At 42.3% G+C, this 21,798-nt stretch overlaps 1 protein-coding gene across 1 annotated transcript; it reads right to left on the bottom strand.

Moving 5' to 3' along the window:
* Positions 1-5,902: 5,902 nt before the first annotated feature.
* Positions 5,903-20,484, bottom strand: opn5 (opsin 5; the record flags this gene model as incomplete). The annotated part of the gene is made up of 6 exons (XM_080791497.1): positions 5,903-5,978; positions 7,725-7,951; positions 9,306-9,646; positions 10,307-10,477; positions 13,607-13,726; positions 20,358-20,484. The coding sequence occupies 6 exons, from the start codon at positions 20,482-20,484 to the stop codon at positions 5,903-5,905; spliced, it is 1,062 nt and encodes a 353-aa protein (XP_080647623.1).
* Positions 20,485-21,798: the final 1,314 nt, after the last annotated feature.

Raw genomic sequence — 21,798 nt, 5'->3', positions numbered from 1 at the left:
GGGGTGCTGAATTACTTCCCCAATTCTAAACAACTGGACAAAAAGCCCTCAGTATAGCATCATGTGGAGGTTTATTCAGTAAATGTGACACGTGGGAGAATAGAACAATGCAATTACCTCACTGGAATAGTACAGTCAACACATACAGTACAGCATTTCATGTGAATTTAATCCTACCAGACAGTACAGTACAGTACGTACACTGCTGGACAAAAGGTGTGAGATTACTTATTATCATCTTGATTGTATGATTGTTACATGACAAATGTTTGTTGATGAAGATAGAATCTGTCTGGTCCAACCGTCCATCAACATGACATGCAGCGATCGGCGTTGTGTTGTGGTAACAGGGAATACACTGGACAGACAAAGCAGTGTGATGTAAAGCAAGTACTTTAACTTAACATTTATTGTGTGTGTGTGTGTTTTAGTGTGTGATTATTTATTATCTTAGCTGGCATCCATCTCATGTCAAAAATAGCAGATCTACAAGCTCATATCGCGCCACCGAGTGGCGCGATACGAGCTTGTAGGTTTGCTATTTTTGAAAAATTCGAAGAACGACTGACATTTTTAGAATCTGATCTCAGGTCAGAATGGGTTAATCAGACCAGTGTGTGTCCCGTGGAAACCTCGTATGAATCTGATCTCAGGTCAGAATGGGTTAATGAGAATAGCCCACCCACAAGCTCACAATCCGTTGCGCTGCTAATTGTGAGCTTGCACATTGCCTATTATCACATGACACCATCGTAGACAAAGTATAAATTTAAGGGATCAAGTGGTTAAGTCTATAAGAATATCTAGACACCTGGGCTCTCATTCGCCCAATTAAGATAAGAATGAGAGCCACTACATTCAAGCAACATTTCCATTGTCAAAAGCTTCCTCAGGCATTCAGTAGCAGTGATGTGACCACACCGTCACTCTCATTTCCATTGTAATAATCTGCAGTCATCATTCTGCAACAGTTAATATTATACAAATGTTTACCAACAACAATTAAAGTGCTGGCAAAAAAGGACATAATACAAATGTCCAGTACTTGACCGTGTGCAGTTTTATGTGATTCTTATACCCATTCAAAAGTCATACCAACGGATATATTTTGTTCAGTAGTAACAGCTTATGAATACAGTATATTTCCTTAGACAAAAATCTCTGCACCTACCCCCACCCATCCAAATACCTCTCTCTCTCTCTCTCTCTCTCTCTCTCAGTGACAACCTATAGAGTGACGATTCCACCGAGGGGATGTACAGTATTGACACCTCAGCATTGATTCCCCAAACCTGGCCTACAGGGCTCCAATAAGCTCTGTGGAGTTGTTTATACCTGAGATTCACTTTTATGTCATCACAAGGATTTAACTTTAGTTTCTGCGCGCGCGTGTGTGTGTGTGTGTGTGTGTGTGTGTGTGTGTGTGTGTGTGTGTGTGTGTGTGTGTGTGTAAAGTATGATATTCTCGCTAGAAATGATTAAGAATAATTATATTACAGTTAGCAGGATTTTTTTTCTTTTCCTTTTTAAATAAAATGTGGGCCATGTGCTACCTGCGAGTGCATAAACATGCCAGTGGCATCACTCATGATTCAAGTTAAACTATAGTGTTCTTAAAAATATATATCATTTTTGCTACTAATTTGTCTTCTGTTTTCCATGTGTTCAAGGTTGTGCTTTATTATTGTTACATCTTGTGTACAGGTACATATAAAACGTATTTTTGTTTGGCTTCCTTCAGACAATGCAGCAGCAAATATATAATATAACATCAAACAGCAAACACACTAAAAACACAGCAGAACAGAAAAGAATATAGAGTGCAAAAAAGAGCAAACAAAGAGTAGAAAAATAGTATCATACTGTATGTACTGTACATGTGCATGTTTTTGTCTTTGACATCTTTCAACTCACAGAAACAGGAAAAGCACAGCATTCGAAGACTCAAGATGGCGTGCTGTTTTGTATGTGTCTATGGAATTAACATTACTCTAATACTCTAAGTGTGGTTATAATATTTTGGTTTCTTCCTGAAAGCCTTTGAGTCAAAAGGCCCAAAAATACACTGAAATACACTGCTTTAGTGACGCAGACACTAAAATCATGCCCTCCCCTTTTTTGTTGTATGATAAACAGCCAACAGCCCACAGCTGTACTGTTAGCTGTGGGCGCGGCTTCAGGTGAAAACCAGGTAGGCTGTAGCCTACTGGTAGGTGTGGCCACATAAAAACATTTTAACACTAAACATCTTCCTCCTAGTCTCATTATAGCTCCTGATGTGTTTAGGGGAGGGGTTCACGGCACCCCATCTTTAAAGAATGCTGTGCTTTAAGTTTGTAAACTTACAAACAACAACAAATCAGCAACAAAATGTGATGGAACAAAATACCAAAATACCCAAAGGACAGAGTCTATAGCACATTAAGTTAAATCCTCGATGTTAATTTAACCAGTCAATTGACTTAATCTCTTAGTTTTATTAACACTGGGGATTTTACTGTGTAAGAGACCAGTGGTTTAAACAAAGGGCTCGTTGGATATCAGGAATTTCCGCAATTTCCCCAATTTCCGCAATTTCCGCAATTTCCACAGAAGCTTCAAAACAAAACCTCTGAGAAACATGACTGAATTATTATTTTAAACCTATAAGTTATAGGCCTACTTGTCGTACGACTGTGTTCCTCCCTAAACATTGAAAAAAAGTGAACAAAACTAAACAAAACTAAAAGTTTCACTTAAAAACAAAGGTAGCTAGATCTCAACAGAAGCCTGCCAAAATGTTTAAAACACTACTTCTGTACCGCACAGAGCACTGACAAACAATTAAGGGAAGTTTAGGGGTGACAATAAAGCATATTAAGTGACATGCATGCAGTTAAATCCTCAGCATTAATGTTCCTCTGCGAATGTAAATAATGGACTCATAGATACAGTACATTGCCACTGAGGATTTGATGTTTGCAAGCGGCCCAGCAAGAAAAAGAAAACCATAATAATCAATTATCAATCCCTATTTATAGAAGCTTCCTGATTGTTTTCATTGCATATTGCTAGCTGTCTCAGAAAGCCAAATTGGATATTGGATTTTTTCCCCCCCAGATTATTATCACACAGTTTTATACTTTGATAGCCGATAGACAAGCTCATGTTGTCAGTTGTGAAGTTACTTGTAATTGTGGTATTGCTGCTTAAGTAAACATTTTGAGTTCCTCCACCACTGCTGCTCAGCACATTTACTTTCTGCTTCAGCTTGTGCATCATTTTTATTTGTGTTTTCTGTCTTGTGTAAACCTTATACTAGAAGACAGTTTTGGTCATCCTAGACCTGAGACTGATTCTAAAAACGCCTTCTAAAACCTAACCTAAGGTTTTTTGAAAAACCTTATTTAAAAAAAATATATATATATAAAAAAATCACACCTGTGTGAAGTGAGTGGTGCAACTGTACCGTGTGGGGGTCCCTGCAACATCCAGACCCAGCCCGGCTCGGTTCCGGCGCACCGCCCACGTCCGAAACGGTCGAGAAATGACAGAGTTACCGTGTTGCAGCTTTTTGTGCTCTGACACACACACACACACACACACACACACACACACAGCTGTGTAATTCTTTAGTTATAGTTATAGTTGATGAGTGCATGTGTTCCTAGGGTGCAGTGCATTTAAAAAAATCTATACAAACCACAAGTGTAGAGTACGAAAAGACACAACAACCTGTACAATTACAATTCTCTCTCTCTCTCTCTCTCTCTCATTAGCAGGCAACAGTGCAGCACTATCTCTCTCTCTCTGTTTCCCCTACTGGTACTCAGTCATACTGGTGCTCATAGTCACACAGGTAGGTTAACGTCACATACAGTATAGGTGAACACGGACATTGCTGTTCCTTGGAGTGGTTGCACCACTCAAAAAAAAGACATCTTTGAACCAGAATATGATAATCATGGCCAAACCTGATGGGACAGAACTGGACGTCAGGGCAGGCAGAACCAAATTGCTCAGTTTTGCATGTGGAAGGTCGAATATATTGGCATGATCAATTTTATATGGACGCAATTCAGTGGCCTCTATTGTTAGGGGGCGGTAACGTTGATGTTTATCTGCAGTTGATGGGTTGAATTTGTAAATTTAACACACGGCAGCCGGCACTCAGATGGAAAAAGGTGGGCCTAATGGAAAGTGCCAACTAAAAGAAATAACAAGCTGGCTTGTATTTCCCCCACAGGACAAGTATTACCAAGGTCAAAGTATAAATTGGGTTTTTGCGTTCTCCAGGTGTTTCTCTGCCTCTTTCCCCGGCGATAATTGTGGAGACTGCATCAGAAATAATAAATGAAAGCTTTGACAGCATTTTGGGTCCAAATTTGGCTCATCTCACTACACAGCATGGAGACCTATTTACATAATATAACACGCTCAAATCCATCAGAAGAGTTCAATCTCAAAAGATGGTGAGATGGATGACATCATGCATGGCGGCAGTAATGACATTACATGTTCTTCAATCTTTCAAAAGGCTCAATACGAATTGATTTTATTTTTATTTATTTTTTCATATCCGGGTGGGATCATGTCAGATCATGCATGTCTTGTGGGAATGTGCTGCACAAAACACATTAGGCTTAACATCTCAAATACCTGAGGTCCCCAGGTAATCTTGTGAGGAGAGGGCTTTACTCTGTCATTTCATTATTGGTCTATGCATCCTATCCAATCTCCGTGGTTCTCTAAATACATTGTTCTACTTTGTTGTTTGCTGGATATACAAACGTTACGTACTGCTTTCCATCACTGCCTACATGAAACTTGGACCAAACTCAGCGCTGTATTTATAGGCTGAGCATGGCAGATTACTGCCCTCAAACAACCCACCTGTTATTCAGTTTTTCTAATTACACACAACAAAAATATATACTGTTCTCTGGCAGGATTTGGACACAGTTGGACAGGTTTTAAATATTGGTCCCAAATATTGACATCTGAGTGTTAGTGTACTACAAAAGATGGTGAAACACTACAAAGAATGCATCGTTCAGTCCATGTAACGGTATGTACAGTAAAAGTGCTGTAACTTGACATCTGAGTGTACTTAAGCTCAAAAGATGGTGAAACTCTCTAGGTCGTCCTCAGACGAGCCTTGCATCGTCGCCTCCAGTCATCCCGGTTCTCCATACAGTACATCCGGCCAACTCGTTGGTGCTTTGCGCTCCTGCATCTTTCTTGAGTACATCCACATATGTTAGTATGGGACGTCCTCGTGACCGGTGTCCGTGTGTTCGTTCCCACAGCACCAGTTTGCTGGCTGGCAGCTCTTGGTGTCTTTGGCAGTGTCCTGCGAGTTCTCATTCTCCTGGCTGCTATCTTGTCGCTCACCCTGAATATTCCTGCATACAGATTCTCGTTGGTAACATGTTGTGTACTCTTGCTGATGTTGAGCACTATACGTAACATTCTGGTGTAGCACGTTCCCGTCTAGAGCCTTCTGCAGAGTTGGCTTCAGGGTCCAGCATTCACTACCATATAGGAGAACAGATTCTACCGTCGCGTGCGTGCGTGCATGCGTGTCTGTGTACACCTGTGTATACACTTATGCAACAGCAACACATTACTTACTCTGCAAGTGATGGGCAGAGAAATGGCCAAATGTCAACGTACAGAATAAAGTACATTTAGTTTAGTTTTTATAAGGGAAAAAAGACTGTGAGGAACAGAGAGAGACATCCAATGTGGACGTGAACATACAGCGACGCTGGGTGACAAATGCCAACAAAAGGTGAGCAGCTGTTGTCATAGCAGTCGACAGGCAGCGTGTGATTGGTCAGGTGCAGGCGGGCAGAAAGGGGTCGGGGGATGGGGTCACAATAATGTCCTCTCTCAAGAGGAGAGAGTCCTTTTGTCCGTTTCACATCTCAATGTCTGCTTCGCTGGCAGGCCGTTTGTCCTGCGAATGCTGCGATGACACGGAAACGGTGTACAACCTGAAGAGGAGAACAATAAAGCAGTACTTAAGTGACTCACATCCAGGCAACTAAACAATACACATGCAAATTGTGTTTGTCACACGTCTTAGGAAAGCATCTGTGTAATTTTAGATTTTAACCACTTAAAGCATTGTTTTATACTATTAAAATATAGTCAGATATACAGTACAAGCTCATAGTTTTTTGAAAAGTCTTGTTTGTTTTTTGAAAATCTTTGAATATAGCCTATATACATTTTAAAGCCAACATTTTTTAACTCAGATCTTTGCTTTTGGGGGTCTCTGGAGCAAAATATTTTGAGATGGGGGTCGGTGGTCAAATACATACATCATTTTGAGGGTCCTTCCTTGACATGAAGATGTTTGAGAATCACTGATATAGAAAAACATTTAGAAGAATTTAGAAGACATTTGTAGAATCCTCAGGTATTAATGGTTTAAACACACGTGTATTTTCTAAAGGTCTGTGATACAGATACGTACAACAAACTTCAGGGGGGGGAGTGTGTCTTTACATCCCCTCTAAAAAGAACATACCTGACTTGACTTGACTTTCCGTGGTCTACTACAGGGGTTCCTGCATGGTCTACCACGTTTCCAACCACTGGTACTTGTAACACTGGTACACAGAGGAGTCTCCACAAAAGAGGTGGAATGAAATATTTATATTACTACAGGTAGTTCTTCTGACCAAGCAAATGGTTGAAATAGGATATCCAGCCGTGCTGAAATGAGCATGAAGGATGATGGAACAAAAAGGGCATACGCTCCTGTATTTTTAACATCAGTTATTAGTATTACTGGTGGTACTTGGAGAGCCAAATATTTTCTGAGCTGGTACTTCGGTATAAAAAGGTTGGGAACCAATGGTCTACTAGAGAGAGCCCATTGAGTCATAAATAATGAGCCTCTTGTTTGAAATGTAACCGTAAGAACATCTACAGACATTAGCGCGTTGCCCTGTTCTGTGAAGGCCAAAGCCATTCATTGTGAACCATGTCCAGGAGAGGTAGGCTCACATAAACGCTTCCAATTATGTGCAGGTCACTCATGGGTCAAGATTGAGCTCAGCTGAGGGGATATTATGGACTCGTTCTGACGGAATGAAGTCGTGTACACAGTAGAGTAAATTAGATTAGGGTAGACCTCACTAGAGTAGAGTATAAAGTCTTGTAGTATCTCTACAAACTGTATGTGGGAAAAACCCCCAGGATATCTGCTGTTTCTGAGACGCTGTAAACATAACTGTGGGTGGCGGTGGCTCAGGGGCAGAGTGGCTGGATGGCAACTGCAAGGTCGCCTGTTCGAACCCGGGCTCCCCCAGAGTTAGTGTCGAAGTGTCACACTGAACCCCAAATTGCTCCTGATGTGCTGGCTAGTGCCTTTCATGGTTTCCGCCACCATCAGTGTATGAATGTGTGTGTGAATGGGTGAATTGATGCACAATCTATGTAAAGCACCTTGGATAAAGGCGCTATATAAATGCACCATTTATAACGCCAATCATGCTTTCGCCCTATCTCTCTTGTACAATACACGTGACAAAAAGTAAGGCAACATAAAGATGACCTACGATAACTCAAGCAAGTTTAAAGTCTGGGCAAGTAGATTTGCATATCATAATGGAATAATAAATGGAAAGCACTGCCTTCCTGAAACATTACAAAAGTCAATAGAATAAACATGTAAAAATAATTATATATGTATAGTCCTTTAAAAAAGGAAGACAAAGAGAAAATATTACCTTGATGTTTTAAAATGCCGGGACTTAAAACAGTTTGCGCAGGAGTTCTTCAGGTCCATGACCTGGTAGATGATGGGGTTGTACATGGCCGACGACTTGGCCAGCAGATTAGGGATAACCGACAAAGCGATGGGAACCGTGTCCGGCTCGCCGAACGCAGACACCACAGACACCACGGCGTAAGGAATCCAGGCTATCAGGAAGCCAGCGCAGATCAACATGGTCACCTATAGGGGAAGACATGTTGATCAACCCATTTTGACCTGACGTCGAAACAAAAAAAACGATACATATTCAAAGATTTGTGCCGGATTTTTACGATTTTTCAAAAATAGCAGACCTACAAGCTCGTAGTGCGCCACTCGGTGGCGCGCCATGAGCTTGTAGATCTGCTATTCTTGAATAGCTAAAGCATAACATAATGCCAAAAGGGGTTCCCGCCCAAAATGGGCTGAGATGGTCAGTAATGTCTTTATGTATGTAACTAACTTCTGATTTGTATAAAGAAAAAAATAAAAAGAACGGTACATTTCCTTAATCACTTATATACTTATTTGTACAACAAATGGTGAATATCTGCTCTCAGGAAGAAACCACCTAACTCCAACATTTTTCAGGAAATGAAGAAAACCCTATTTTGAAAACAAAACTATGGGGCATCTCATCTCACCGATGGCTGACCAGTCATCTCTACAGGAAGACAATTAACTGTGACTGGAGATAAGAAGACGAGATGAGATCTAAACGTCATTAAAGTGCTACAGACCAACTGTTCCCAATCTTTTGGGGATCAGGGCCCACTTAATCCTCTCGAAAGCGTCCGTAAATTGCAACCCAACCATCTGACCCCTTAACTGGTCACTTACGTGGTTATGTGTTCAGATGGGCCACATGCATTTCCAGAGCAGGTTTATTTTAATGACCAATCAACCGATCGTGTTTGTGTGTGTGTTGATCGATGGAACTAACGTAGCATATTTTAAGTTCCTATGTATCTGTATCACAATCAAAACTCATTTTTCAAGGTTTAAAATAAAGAAAAATACACTTTCTTTCATAATATCATTAAGATCTTGTTGTGTTTTGTCAATCATGTGGGGGGCCCACAGGTTGGGAATCACTGTATAGACAACATTAGGCCACTAGATGTCGCACTCCACTCAACACCACAACACCTCTGTGGCATAAGGCACATTATTGCCCTAAGACATGTCTATAAGGCAACACGCATGCAAGGAAACGGAAAAGGGGTGCCATGCTACTGTTAAGTGGTCAGATGGGTGGGCCGCATGCATTTTCAATTTGCTATTTATCGATATAAGTAACAATGAAAACACATTTGTTGAGGTTTTTGCCGAAAACACCATGATTCTCTTGGTTAATTAACATTAACAAAAAAATATTAGTATCATTAAAATCATTGTGTTTTGGCAATTTTTGGGGGGCCCACATGCAGCATCCTCAAGGCCCCCGGCCCACATGGCTTGAGGACCACTGCTTTAAAGACATATATTTTGCGATAGGGAGCCCACACAGCCAGAGGGAAAGGTTTGGGAAAGCCCCTGAGCTATAACAAATCACCTTGGTGAGCTTCACTTCCAGGTTGTGGCTGTGGCTGTTCCTGATGCGCGCGTCAAAGTTGTTGATCTCCTTGGTGGACGACTTGACCTTGAGGATGATGCTGACGTAGGAGAAGACGATGATACCCGTGGGAAGGACGAGGCAGAAGAAGAGGATGGCCACGACGAAGCTCTGGCCGGAGAAGGAGGCCTGCGCCAGCCACCAGTCCAACGTGCAGGAGGTGCCGAAGGGCTCAGGGGCGTAGTTACCCCACCCGACCAGGGGCATGGTGGCCCAGAAGCCTGCATACAGCCAGGTGAACACCAGACACAGGAACGCATGATGGCGCTGGAGCCACGTGCCTGACAGAGACACAGAGACAGAGGACAGAGATACAGAGGACAGAGACAAAGAGAGAGACAGAGGACGAGGCAGAGGCAGACAGACAGACAGACAGACAGACAGACAGACAGACAGACAGACAGACAGACAGACAGACAGACAGACAGACAGACAGACAGACAGACAGACAGACAGACAGACAGACAGAGACAGAGATGGACATGCACATTGACACATGGACAGATTCACAGATAGTCAAGTCACACTCACTCAGACACACACTTATACATATCTGCATGTTGAAATGATTTCTGTTTGATTATCATAGGAACAATAATAATAGAATAATAGTAATTATTCAGTCAAAATACCTCCTGCACCACAGACAAAAAGACTGATCGATACTTTGTTTTACTTTGGCAAGCTACACAGACGTACGATGAAGATCTATCATCCCTATTCTGGCCATGTCACAACAGGCAAAAATGTGTCAAACATTCCGTGTAAAACAGCTGATCTACAAGCTCACAATGCGTCTCAAGACGACACGGTGTGAGCTTGCAGATTGGATGTTTGAGATTAGGTGTAGAACGAAAAGAAAAAAAGTTTGGAGGCAACTTCACCCAAGGATATAGACACCCGGAACCCTGGTCAAATAAGATGAGGAAATGCTGACCTACCATATCTGAGATGACAGATCTTGAGATATCGGTCCAGGCTGACCACGGTCATGGTGATGAGGCTTCCGCAGCCAAAGAAGAATCCTGCCCAGCCGTAGAAACGACAGCCCTCCCAGCCAAAGAGCCAGCGGTGGGACAGACTGGACACGATGAAGAAGGGCTTCCCTGTTACTGGACCACAGGAAGAAGACAAGACAAACACCAAGGCATGAGAATGAGAGAGTGGCTCTACTGTAAGGAAATGTCTCCATAATGTGTGTTTTGTAGCTTTAGTAGAAGCTCATAACTTATATATATATATATATATATATATATATATTTAAGCCCATGGGCTCTATCGTGCTTTCATCTTCTGTGATTTCTTTCATGTACCATGTACTGTACTGTAGGTGATTAATGGCTGCAGTGCAGGGATATCAAATTAATTAATTAATTCAAAGCTGAACTTAATGTCCTTTCCCACAAGTCAAACTCATGCTCGTCTTCTCTCACACTGGCTGCTAAGAACAAAAGGAGGTTGCAAGGAGCTTTCAGTATGATCTGTATTGGTCTATCTATGGCCTATATGCTCATGTGTTCCTGACTCTTCTGTTTGGTTTGGGTTTTCTGTTACACTGTTGTTGCCTTAGTTGTTCCTATAGTGTTTCCCGTCTGCCTATAGTTACTGTTAGTTACGGTACCTTGTCTAACCTACCGTGTAATTTGTCATCGTTTCCACCTGTGTCCTTTTAGTCCTCCAGCCTATCCTAGTGTTGATTGCATTTTGGTTCCACCCATGTCCTGTTATCCTGTGTGTATTTAAGTCCTGTGAAGAACATTGTGTTCTTGTTGGTTTGTAGTTCCCTGTTGTTGCGTGAGTTCCTGTTATGTTTTCTGAGTTTTACCTGCCTTTTGGCCAGTTATGGAATATCCTGAGTTTGATTAATAGATCCTTCTAAGTTTAATTGTTCTGCCTGGTGTCGCCTGCATTTGTGTCCCTACTCATTATAACAACAAAACTGTATTGTACTGTACTGTTGCACTACTTCTATCCATCTATAAATGCACCATGTCTCTGTACGTCTGTCCAGAACCGGCACAAAAGGCCTCTGCTCGGGATCTGGACAGGGCCCCTGCCTAGGGTTCATATTATGGACAACATCATAACACTCCATATTTGGGCATGCCTGACATAGAACTCCATACACAGGTATAGGAATAAAGGGACACAGAGAGACAGATCCAGAAATCTGTCAAAGGGACACAGACAGATGGGTGGAACGGGTACTCTGACACGGGTACAACGGGTATTGCATAGCCGGGGTGGGGCATAAGATCTCCAACTTCAGATCGTTACCGACTCTGTGCTCTACAGCCTACTTTTCCCACCACTGCCGACATTGCATCACCTGGCCAAGACATTTTTGTGACAGTGGCAACGAATAACTGTTATGTGTGCGTGCGTGCATGAACTCTGTACAGCTCCACATTTTACACATTGCTTGCATATATCATAATATAACCCTTATCCATCTGTTGACAGACTAATAACTGAAACAACTAAAACTTTCATGTTTTTATTAATGTATCTTGTAATAATACATTTGTGAACCTAGCATTTAAAAACAGTGTCTCCCATTTCATAGTCACGGCTCATTTATTAGCCTGACATGAACCAAGAAAAAAATGCAAAGTGAAACAGCCAGGTCAACCCCCTTATGGCCAGTGTCGTAACTGACGTATTAAATCATTAATAGCCCTTGGGGACTGGTCAGGTGCATGCTGCCAGTATGAATGCATTAATCAGCTCTGGCCAACATGGACCGGCATGATAACACTGACTGACAAGGGTATAATTAACATTTCTGAGCTGTGCTCGGTAATGTGTGATAGCTCTATTCGCACTGGATTAGTATTACCCCAGGAGGACCTCAGGTAATATGGCATAATCACGGAGGACATCTGTGTTTTTAATCCCGTGCGAATCGACCATGTTGGTGATTTGGGCTGTAACAATTATACAGGCCAAATTACCTACCATAATTCATTCATAAAACACCGAGGTCCCGGGGTAATACTAATCCCGTGCGAATCCACATCTCAGTAATTTGGGGTAGAATTGAGTTTTTTTCTTAATAATAAGGACTGAGATAACAAGCGCCCGCTCTGGGTTAAAATGCTTTAACGATTAAACGAGCATTTAAATAGGTTGTTTACAGTCAGCATCCATGTTTATCAAGGAAGTCTAGCGTGTCCATATTCGACCAGGGGAGGCGCCGGGAGGCGCTAAAGCTTTTCAAAGTCCTTGAAAAACATGCTAAACGACCGATTTAAACGCTCGTTTTAAACTTGGATTATCTTGGCCATTCCTAAATTAGTTTAGCACGCTAGTAGCCCTTCACTTTTTAGATTCATTGTGCAGAAAAGGGTAAGAAGGGAGGGAACATATATACTGGGGCTAACAGCTACACCAGCGCACGCCACATGGATGTGAGAATCATGCATTTCCTCGACCTATTGTGACTATGACGTGTTCATTGCGATTACTTTCGGTGCTTAACTTGTTATTAGCTGCCGTCAGATCTAACTTTATTGATTCCTCAGGGATCAATAAAGTCATTTTCATTTGCCTTTTTTCTCAACGAAGAACAATCTGAGTCCATACTAATTATCTATAATGTGTATACATTATGGATTAGAGGTCATTTATTCTGATCCCTCCCCGAAAAGGCCATAACAATTGAGCAGTTGAGAAGAACCTAAAAATGGTTCTTCATCTCAGCTGCCCACTATTGTTCGCCTTCAATCTCAGTTGTTTTTCTCCAAGTTATCACCCTTGGAAGTGTCTCCCTTGGAAGTCTCTTGTTAGTAATAGCGTTTGACTAGCTCTATAAGAATGCTCCAAGTCTCAACTACTTCTCCTGGGGTACATTACCCCCTGGGTCTTCCATATACTAGCCTTGCATATCCAGACAATATCACTGCGTGGGAATTTGCATTGGCATCTGGCTACACGAGGCTAATTCCATACAGACTTCCTTCCACCTACCCATCCAGATCCCAGATACCAGAATTCAGTAAGGAATTTGTGTTGTTCATGTGAACATGTGTGTGTGTGTGTGTGTGTGTGCGTGCGTGAGTGCGCAAAATATTCCAAGGACCCCCAGAAGCAAATAGTTTTTCACAAAAAAAAAAAAAGAAAAGCGATACTTCTATCATTGATGAGTTGTAGATCTTCTATTTTTAATTAACCATAGTCTAAAAATCTAAAATGACACAGATGCTTTCCTGGTTTTAATTTGTTTAATACAGTCACAGTACCTGATATGCCAAAGTCGAAGATGGCCAAGTTAACGGTCATGAGCTCCGGAGGCTTTAACTTGGCCTTGCGCCTGATGGTCATGTAGATGACATAGCCATTCCCTGTGGCAGACATGATTCCTGCAGGGGAGAGGGAGAGAGAGAGAGAGAGAGAGAGAGAGAGTTGCTGTTATGTTTGTTAATTTATTTTCATTTTTACTGTATTGCTTGTTGTTCATTATTGTTGGGATGTTTGTTGTTGTCTCTATGTGCGCAGAGAGTTGTTGTCTCTGTGTGCACAATGTTGACTTTTGTTTTGTTGTATGTATGCTTTGGCAATGTAGAACATATTTATCATGCCAATAAAGCCTTTTGAAATTTAAATTGAATTGAGAAAGAGAGAGAGAGAGAGAGAGAGAGAGAGAGACTAGTTTCTAGAGCTCAGAGACTTACTTTATTTAGAGGCAACAGATTACAACGTTTCAACCTACACGGTCTTTATCAGGCAAATCATTCATCACCATGTGTTTGTAAGTGCTCGTTAGATATCACTCAACTGTAACTCATACTGTAACTCTCTCTGGCCATACTGTGACTCATACTGTAACTCTCTCCGTTCACATGGCCATACTGTAACTCTCTCTCGCACAATGTAGGACTGAGTTTGAAGGCCACGAAGAAGGAAGGAAGAAAAAGAGAGAGAGAGAGACACAGAGAGAGAGAGAGAGAGAGAGAAAGAGAGAAAGAGAGAAAGAAAGAAAGAAAGAAAGAAAGAAAGAAAGAAAGAAAGAAAGAAAGGAAAAGAACTTAAGCCCTCATGGCCATTTCAAATGGACACGGTTGGCATCACAATAACGGCAGGACGTTCAGCTCATCAAATGTGACAGCAGCACAATTCTTTCATCACTCATCACATGACAACAAAATTGCTTTTCACTTGCCGGACCATGAGTCTTTAGTTGTGTGGGATAAATTTGAAACGACAAAGCCCGTACACAGCAATTATAGATAGGAATGTCAGTACAGTACAGTACAGTACAGTACAGTACAGTACAGTTCAACAAAATACATTTATATTGGCAGCCATTGCCTGGCGCCATGGCCACAGTTGAACAATACAGAATGTGAAGTGGAGGTTACAGAACCATTATTATGGATTATGGAGATTGGACACTGTGGGTGGACGGACGGTGGACGTACATAACATGCGCAGCGTTGCTCTGATCCGACACCAAACGTGTCTCGTGTCACAAACACTAGAGTCAGGAGTCTGCCATCAGAACACCGGGAGTCACACCAGGGACCAGGTGAGGACGTGAAGCCCACCCATCAGAACACCGGGAGTCACACCAGGGAGCAGGTGAGGACGTGAAGCCCACCCATCAGAACACCGGGAGTCACACCAGGGACCAGGTGAGGAGGTGAAGCCCACCCATCAGAACACCGGGAGTCACACCAGGGACCAGGTGAGGACGTGAAGCCCACCCATCAGAACACCGGGAGTCACACCAGGGACCAGGTGAGGACGGGAAGCCCACCCATCAGAACACCGGGAGTCACACCAGGGACCAGGTGAGGACGTGAAGCCCACCCATCAGAACACCGGGAGTCACACCAGGGACCAGGTGAGGACGGGAAGCCCACCCATGGTGGAGTCACACCAGGGACCACGTGAGGACGTGTAGCTCACCCATGGTCCAATCCACAAATACGTGGCACAAATACTTTTCAGGGGTCTGCCATGAAAATGTCTCCTCCTGTATAGATGTATTGGGACTACAGTATACATTTGTATGAATCTGTGTGTGTGTGTGTGTGTGTGTGTGTGTGTGTGTGTGTGTGTGTGTGTGTGTGTGTGTGTGTGTGTGTGTGTGTGTCCGGGTCGGGGTAATGAGAAAATGGATCTCTGAAGATGTAAGCCGAAAGTACAGTTGGCATAAAACAAACATCTTATATCCTCTCTCTCTCTCTCTCTCTGTGTGTCTCTGTCTGTCTTTGGAATAACGACACATAGCAAATTATATTTTACCCCAATGTCTCAGTGTCACTGCCTCAGCTGTCACTGTCGCTATCTAAATAAAAAGGAAAATCCTGAAAAGATAATCTCATAAAAAAGTAAATAAAAGTAATTTAATTGTGAAATGCATTAATAATAATAATATATGCACCCACTACAAATCAATTTGTTTCGGAAATTCAATTAATTATTTTTTACCATACCATATCTACTTTCTTCTGCATCTCTTTTCTCCCATACTTTCTTAATACGATCTGTCTTGAACACAATTTTCGCTTGTAATTTTGGTGATCCCATAATTAAAGCTTATTCTGTGGCTGAGGTCTCGTGTAAGTGATAATACAAAGTCATTCTGTATAAGACACTGAACTCCTAATTGCTCCTGCCTTGTATGGTTTCTGCCGCCATCGGTGTATGAATGTGTGTGTGTGAATGGGTGAATGTGATGCACAATCTATGTAAAGCGCCTTGGATAAAGGCGCTATATAAATGCACCATTTACCATTCATAAACATGTGGGATAAAATGTCTGAAATGCAAAATAGACAAGCTCTGCCATTCTTCAGCAGTGAGAATAGGTGTAATAATACATTAAACCTAACAACACGTTTCATGCTTAATGCCGGACATGGCTGTATACAGGCAGTTTCTTCAAGAATGTATGTCATTTGTCATGGTCATGACAGCCTTAAATCAGCCTTATACCAGGCTGTCTTCATGAAGAAGCGCTGTCTATTTATGGCTAAAAACAATGGCAGTGAGAGGGTGGTGTACTGTTCCACTGTATGATGATTTAACATCCTTACTGCAACGGTGATTAGTGCTTGAGTACAAGCAAGTGTGTGTGTGTGTGTGTGTGTGTGTGTGTGTGTGTGTGTGTGTGTGTGTGGGTGTATGTGCGTGTGCGTGTGCGTGTGCGTGTGTGTGTGTGCAAGTATCTCTTATGATCATCCCTGCACAGGACAACATAAATAACACAATTGTCTTAAAGATTTATCAGCACCACCATGCTGAGGATTAGGAGACACTCACACAGAGGAAGAGAAAGGAAGACAGACAGACAGACAGACAGACAGACAGACAGACAGACAGACAGACAGACAGACAGACAGACAGACAGACAGACAGACAGACAGACAGACAGACAGACAGACAGACAGACAGACAGACAGACAGACACACCACTCTATAAACGTGTCTACTTCATCTGTATGGCTGAGCATGTTATTATTATCGCTCTTGAGCAGACTAAATATCACGGTGTCATCTGATTACTGGATGTGACCGGACAGTCGTCCGTAAACAACGTACTAAACTGTGTAGTACTGGGGCACCCCGTACACAGTGTCTCCTCTGAGAACACAGAGTTAAATCTCACCCTCTGTGGTCTCCTAGAGAGAGAATACATTTTAGTATAAAGGGGTTCACATTTAAGTGAGCTGATTAACACAACAGAATGTCTGTCTGGATGTATGAATCCATGTATCCTCTCCAGTGCTTTGACTAAATTAGATGTTATAGCCTATTATTCTCTAGTGGACATGCTTTCTTCAGGATTGGGACCATCACTGATTAATTGTCTCCAAATCTCAGGCACTGTATTGAGAGTCTAGGGACAGCTGGAAAAGCCTGTGCCCTGCAGGCTGGGGCTAATTCCTCAGCACACGTTTTTCACAGGAAAGCGTGCATTCCATCTTGTCCTGTATTCTGCATTAAACATTTATTTCATCATCATCTATCGAACTTTAGCCATACTTGGCATATTTTAAATATGTTTTAAGGTGATTGTATCATCAATCATTCCCATATTGCTTGTCACAGGAACTTCCAACCCGTAAAGTGAGAGGGGAGGGGAGGGGAGAGAGAGAGAGAGATTCAGTGATTCATATGTTGCGCGTAATGTGGCGCCCCTTTCCAAAATAATAGACATACTATTATATATATACGCCATTAACACACTGCGCCATGGCAGCTTGTAGATCTGTTGTTTTGGCTAAGGTGGAGCATCAGCAAAATGAAGACAACGCATAGAGTTATAAAGTGCGACCCTCATTCTTTAGGGAAAGGTACACATGGCTGGAGTAAAATCATGATTCTTTAGGGAAAGGTACACATGGCTGGAGTAAAATCAGCAGAGCATAATTCATAATTCATTTCCATCCTCAGGGACAAGGAGACCTCCTGCTATGGCTGATGTCAGCTGCCTCGCTAATGATGGGCACTGCATTAATTTAGGTTGAATCTGTATGTATGTATATACTGTGTGTGTGTGTGTGTGTGTGTGTGTGTGTGTGTGTGTGTGTGTGTGTGTGTGTGTGTGTGTGTGTGTGTGTGTGTGTGTGTGTGTGTGTGTGTGTGTGTGTGTGTGTGTGTACATATATAGGTCTCAGAGGCACTTGTCCGTCGGTATTAATAATAATAATAAAGCTGACCTGTTCTGACATTCCATTATGTTGATCTGACCTCATCAAACCCTGTACACCCAAGACACGCTCCATATATGGCCAGTACATGTTGATCTGACCCCCCATGCCAAAGCGCCAGCGCTCGCCCAGCAGTCTGCCGTCACCCAGGCGGATGTGTGACACGCGACCGGTCGCTTCTTGCCCTCAGGGCGTCTTACTGGTAATTAGTATTAGATGACAAAATGGTTGCAGACATAAAAGTCAGAAGTCATTATTTGCATACTCAAAAAGCAGTGGTTCTGTAGCTATTTAATATGTAATAAATGTTGGCAGATATACAATATTATAATATTAGTCTATATAAGTTTGCTTCAAGAAACACTAATACTTTAACTCTTCAAGGACAACTTGTTTCGTTTTCGTGTTGTGTTAAGGGTTGTGTTAAAGTGGAAGCCTACATGAACTCTGAGAGCTGAGAGCCACTGATGGAACACATGTTCCCAGTGAAAACATGGTCTTCAATCCAACTATGGGTCTTGTGGGATGCATAATTTTGCATTGATGCCACCATCATCCCCCTTGACAAGCATAGAGACTTTGATCCATCTGCTCAACCTCCAACAGCTATACTGTAGTATTACCCAGGCTAATACTGTACGCCCCCGACAGCCTGGGAAGGCCTGCTCGCTGTGAGACATAAGTCTACAACACCATTATGAAACTTCTCCCTTTCTACAATGACCTCTGGAATTACTTACTGAAACTTCAAGCCATTCATAGAGAATTACCACCACAACCACAGAAAACATCGAATATGCAGCTCACCCTTTTGAAAGACAGTAGTGGTGGTTATAACCATGTCTGCTGCTGCTATCTAGAACTCAACGTACAGTAATCAGGCTTTCAATCTATGGCAACGTAAATGTGACGTTTGGTGACGTTAGCAATCAAACAAAAACGTTGCTTAATATCTTATTCTACCGTCACTCTTGTTAACCCATTCTGAACGGGAACCCATTTTGGTGTTAGCACCATGTTATGCTTTAGCTATTGAAAAATAGCAGATCTACAAGCTCATAGCGCGCCACCGAGTGGCGCGCTACGAGCTTGTAGGTCTGCTATTTTTGAAAAATCGAAGAACGACTGTGACATTTTTAGAATCTGATCTCAAGTCAGAATGGGTTAATCAGACCAGTGTGTTGTCCAGCGGAAACCTCGTATGAATCTGATCTCAGGTCAGAATGGGTTAATATCTTATTCTACCGTCACTCTTGTTAATTGTATGGGTGAGTTATTCAAAACACACAAAGCTACGCACTAGTGGTGCGTCATGCAATCATGCAATCATGCATGGCCTGGATCCAATCAGGATAGAGAACTCAGTCAGGAGGATACAGATTAAACAAGGGGAATTATAATTGATGACGCAAAGAAATGAGCAGACAAAATTGGAACTGGAACACTATAAAAAAATTGAGAATGATGAATAGCTACTCTCTCCTGATTGGCTAAAAAAGTTGTCACCTACCTGAAAATCTACATGATTTTCCTTTTTTCTCTAAAATTGTAACCCATTTTTCACCCCTGTGTAAATTATCTAATGTGAACCTGGGCTCTTACACACCCTCCGCCAACCTGGGGAGAGCAACGGACTTGAACTCATGCTCCCTTCATGCATGAGTGAATGACAGGGTGTGAAGAGACGAGGAGACCCCTGTAACTGAACAAATGCCGCAGTGGTTCTCAACCTGTTTATACCCAAGTACCACCATAATAACTTGTGTTAAAATACAGGAGCGTAGACCTGCCCCATCCTATTCAAAGTCCTGGATTTAAATGTGTTCTATCCCTAAGCCAATAATGCTGCTTCTCTAATGACACTCTGTCTAATCAGCAAAACTGATGATATTTCTAACGTGATTAATCCCTTCTCAAATCTTCTATTAACGGCTAGGTGTGCAGTGCTGTCGTGCCCATGCACTTTCAGCACAGCTGAAGAGCAAAGTTTAACCAATTGGTTGGTCAAAATAACTACCTGTAGTTAATATAAATATTTAATTTCATTCCACTTTCGTCTTTTTTATCCTTTTTTGGGGCGACTCCTCTATGTACCAGCAGAGGGGGGGGCTCAAGTACCACCAGTGGTACATGTACCACAGGTTGAGAATCACCACTCTATAGCAATGATTACCATCAGAATATACAGTGATTTACTGTATAACCTTTGGACAAAAACCCCTTTTGTTTTAATCGTTACCCAAAACACCCTACCTTTAAGAAGTACCCTTCAGGAATCTCTTTCAGCGCTATCTGTGGGGAAACACGTGCACGGTTTGCTCCGGCTACTGACCTATGATGCAAATGTAGACGGCCGCCAGGATGTCTGCCTCGCGGGAGAGTCTGGAGGCGAAGGGGTCCCCGTGCAGGAGGTAGGGAGGGACGTACGCTGCCGCGTGAGGCCAGGTGTTGTTCTCCATCAGAGCCGCTGCAGGCGGGGAGCATCAGAGGCGTGCTGTGGAGTGGAGGCGGAGGGTGACAACAACAGTAAACACATGAAACTATAGGCCTGCCATTTTTCTATTGTGCACTACAGGCCGATGTAGCCTTGGCTTCCACATCGGATGAGTGTTCGTTCAAGGCGTATATGCGAACTTGCGAAGGACAGTGGAACAATGTAGAGAGGTAAAAAGCTCAGCACAAATCCAGGACATTGCTATTACGTGTTCAGTACACTATCCATTTAGCTACTGCACCACCGAGTCCATCAAACCAGTGGGACCCCCATTTGAAGAGATATGCCAGGGAACCCCCTTAACCCATTCTGACCTGAGATCAGATTCATACCAGGTTTCCACTGGACACAAACTGGTCTGATTAACCCATTCTGACCTGAGATCAGATTCTAAAAATGTCAGTCGCTCTTCGATTTTTCAAAAATAGCAGACCTACAAGCTCGTAGCGCGCCACTCGGTGGCGCGCTATGAGCTTGTAGATCTGCTGTTTTTCAATAGCTAAAGCATAACATGATGCTTAACACCAAAACGGGTTCCCGTTCAGAATGGGTTAAGAGAAGATTCTTAAGTTCAAGGACGCCCAGTTTGACATGCATTAGTCTACGGAACCCCCATTTAATGGCATTTCTATCTCTGGGACCCCCAATTTATATTGGTTATCATTTAGCCGGGGACCCCCTGGAACTCCATCAAGGACCCCTAGGGGTCCCCGGACCCCACCTTGGGAACCTATACTGCCTCAAACTGTCTGCTAAGCAGCAGACCTCTCCCCCTCTCATGCAAGTAATGACAATATACAAAGTCACAATACCAACTTTGATGAGGCATTATTGCTTTGTTATAAAAAAATATAAGGTTTTCTTCATTTCCTGAAAAATATTATTCTTCATTTCCTGAAAAATGAACATTTTGTAGTAAAGTGGTTTCTGCCGAGACAGCAGAGATATTGTGATATCATTTCATTTTGAAGTTGTGTCACGGAGCCTACATTAACCCATTTAGCCCTGACAATGTCTTCTAAATAATGACAGTTTTCTGAAAAACCCATGTTTCTATGTCAGCGGTGCTCAATATTTTATGTCAAGCACCCCAAAAATTATATGTAATTGGCCATTGGATTTGAGTTTAAAACGTTCGCTCTGAAAGAATATATTCAAAGATTTGTGCCACATTTTCAAAAAATAGCAGATCTACAAGCGAGCTTGTAGATCTGCCATTTTTCAATAGATAAAGCATAACATAATTCTTAAAACACCAACAGGTGGCTATTTTCCCTAC

The sequence above is a fragment of the Protomyctophum bolini genome (genome assembly GCF_963924005.1).
Source record: "Protomyctophum bolini genome assembly, chromosome: 19".
In the NCBI taxonomy this organism is placed as follows: domain Eukaryota; kingdom Metazoa; phylum Chordata; class Actinopteri; order Myctophiformes; family Myctophidae; genus Protomyctophum; species Protomyctophum bolini.
Note: the sequence above shows the minus strand (reverse complement) of the source record. Positions and strands in the feature narration are given on the sequence as shown.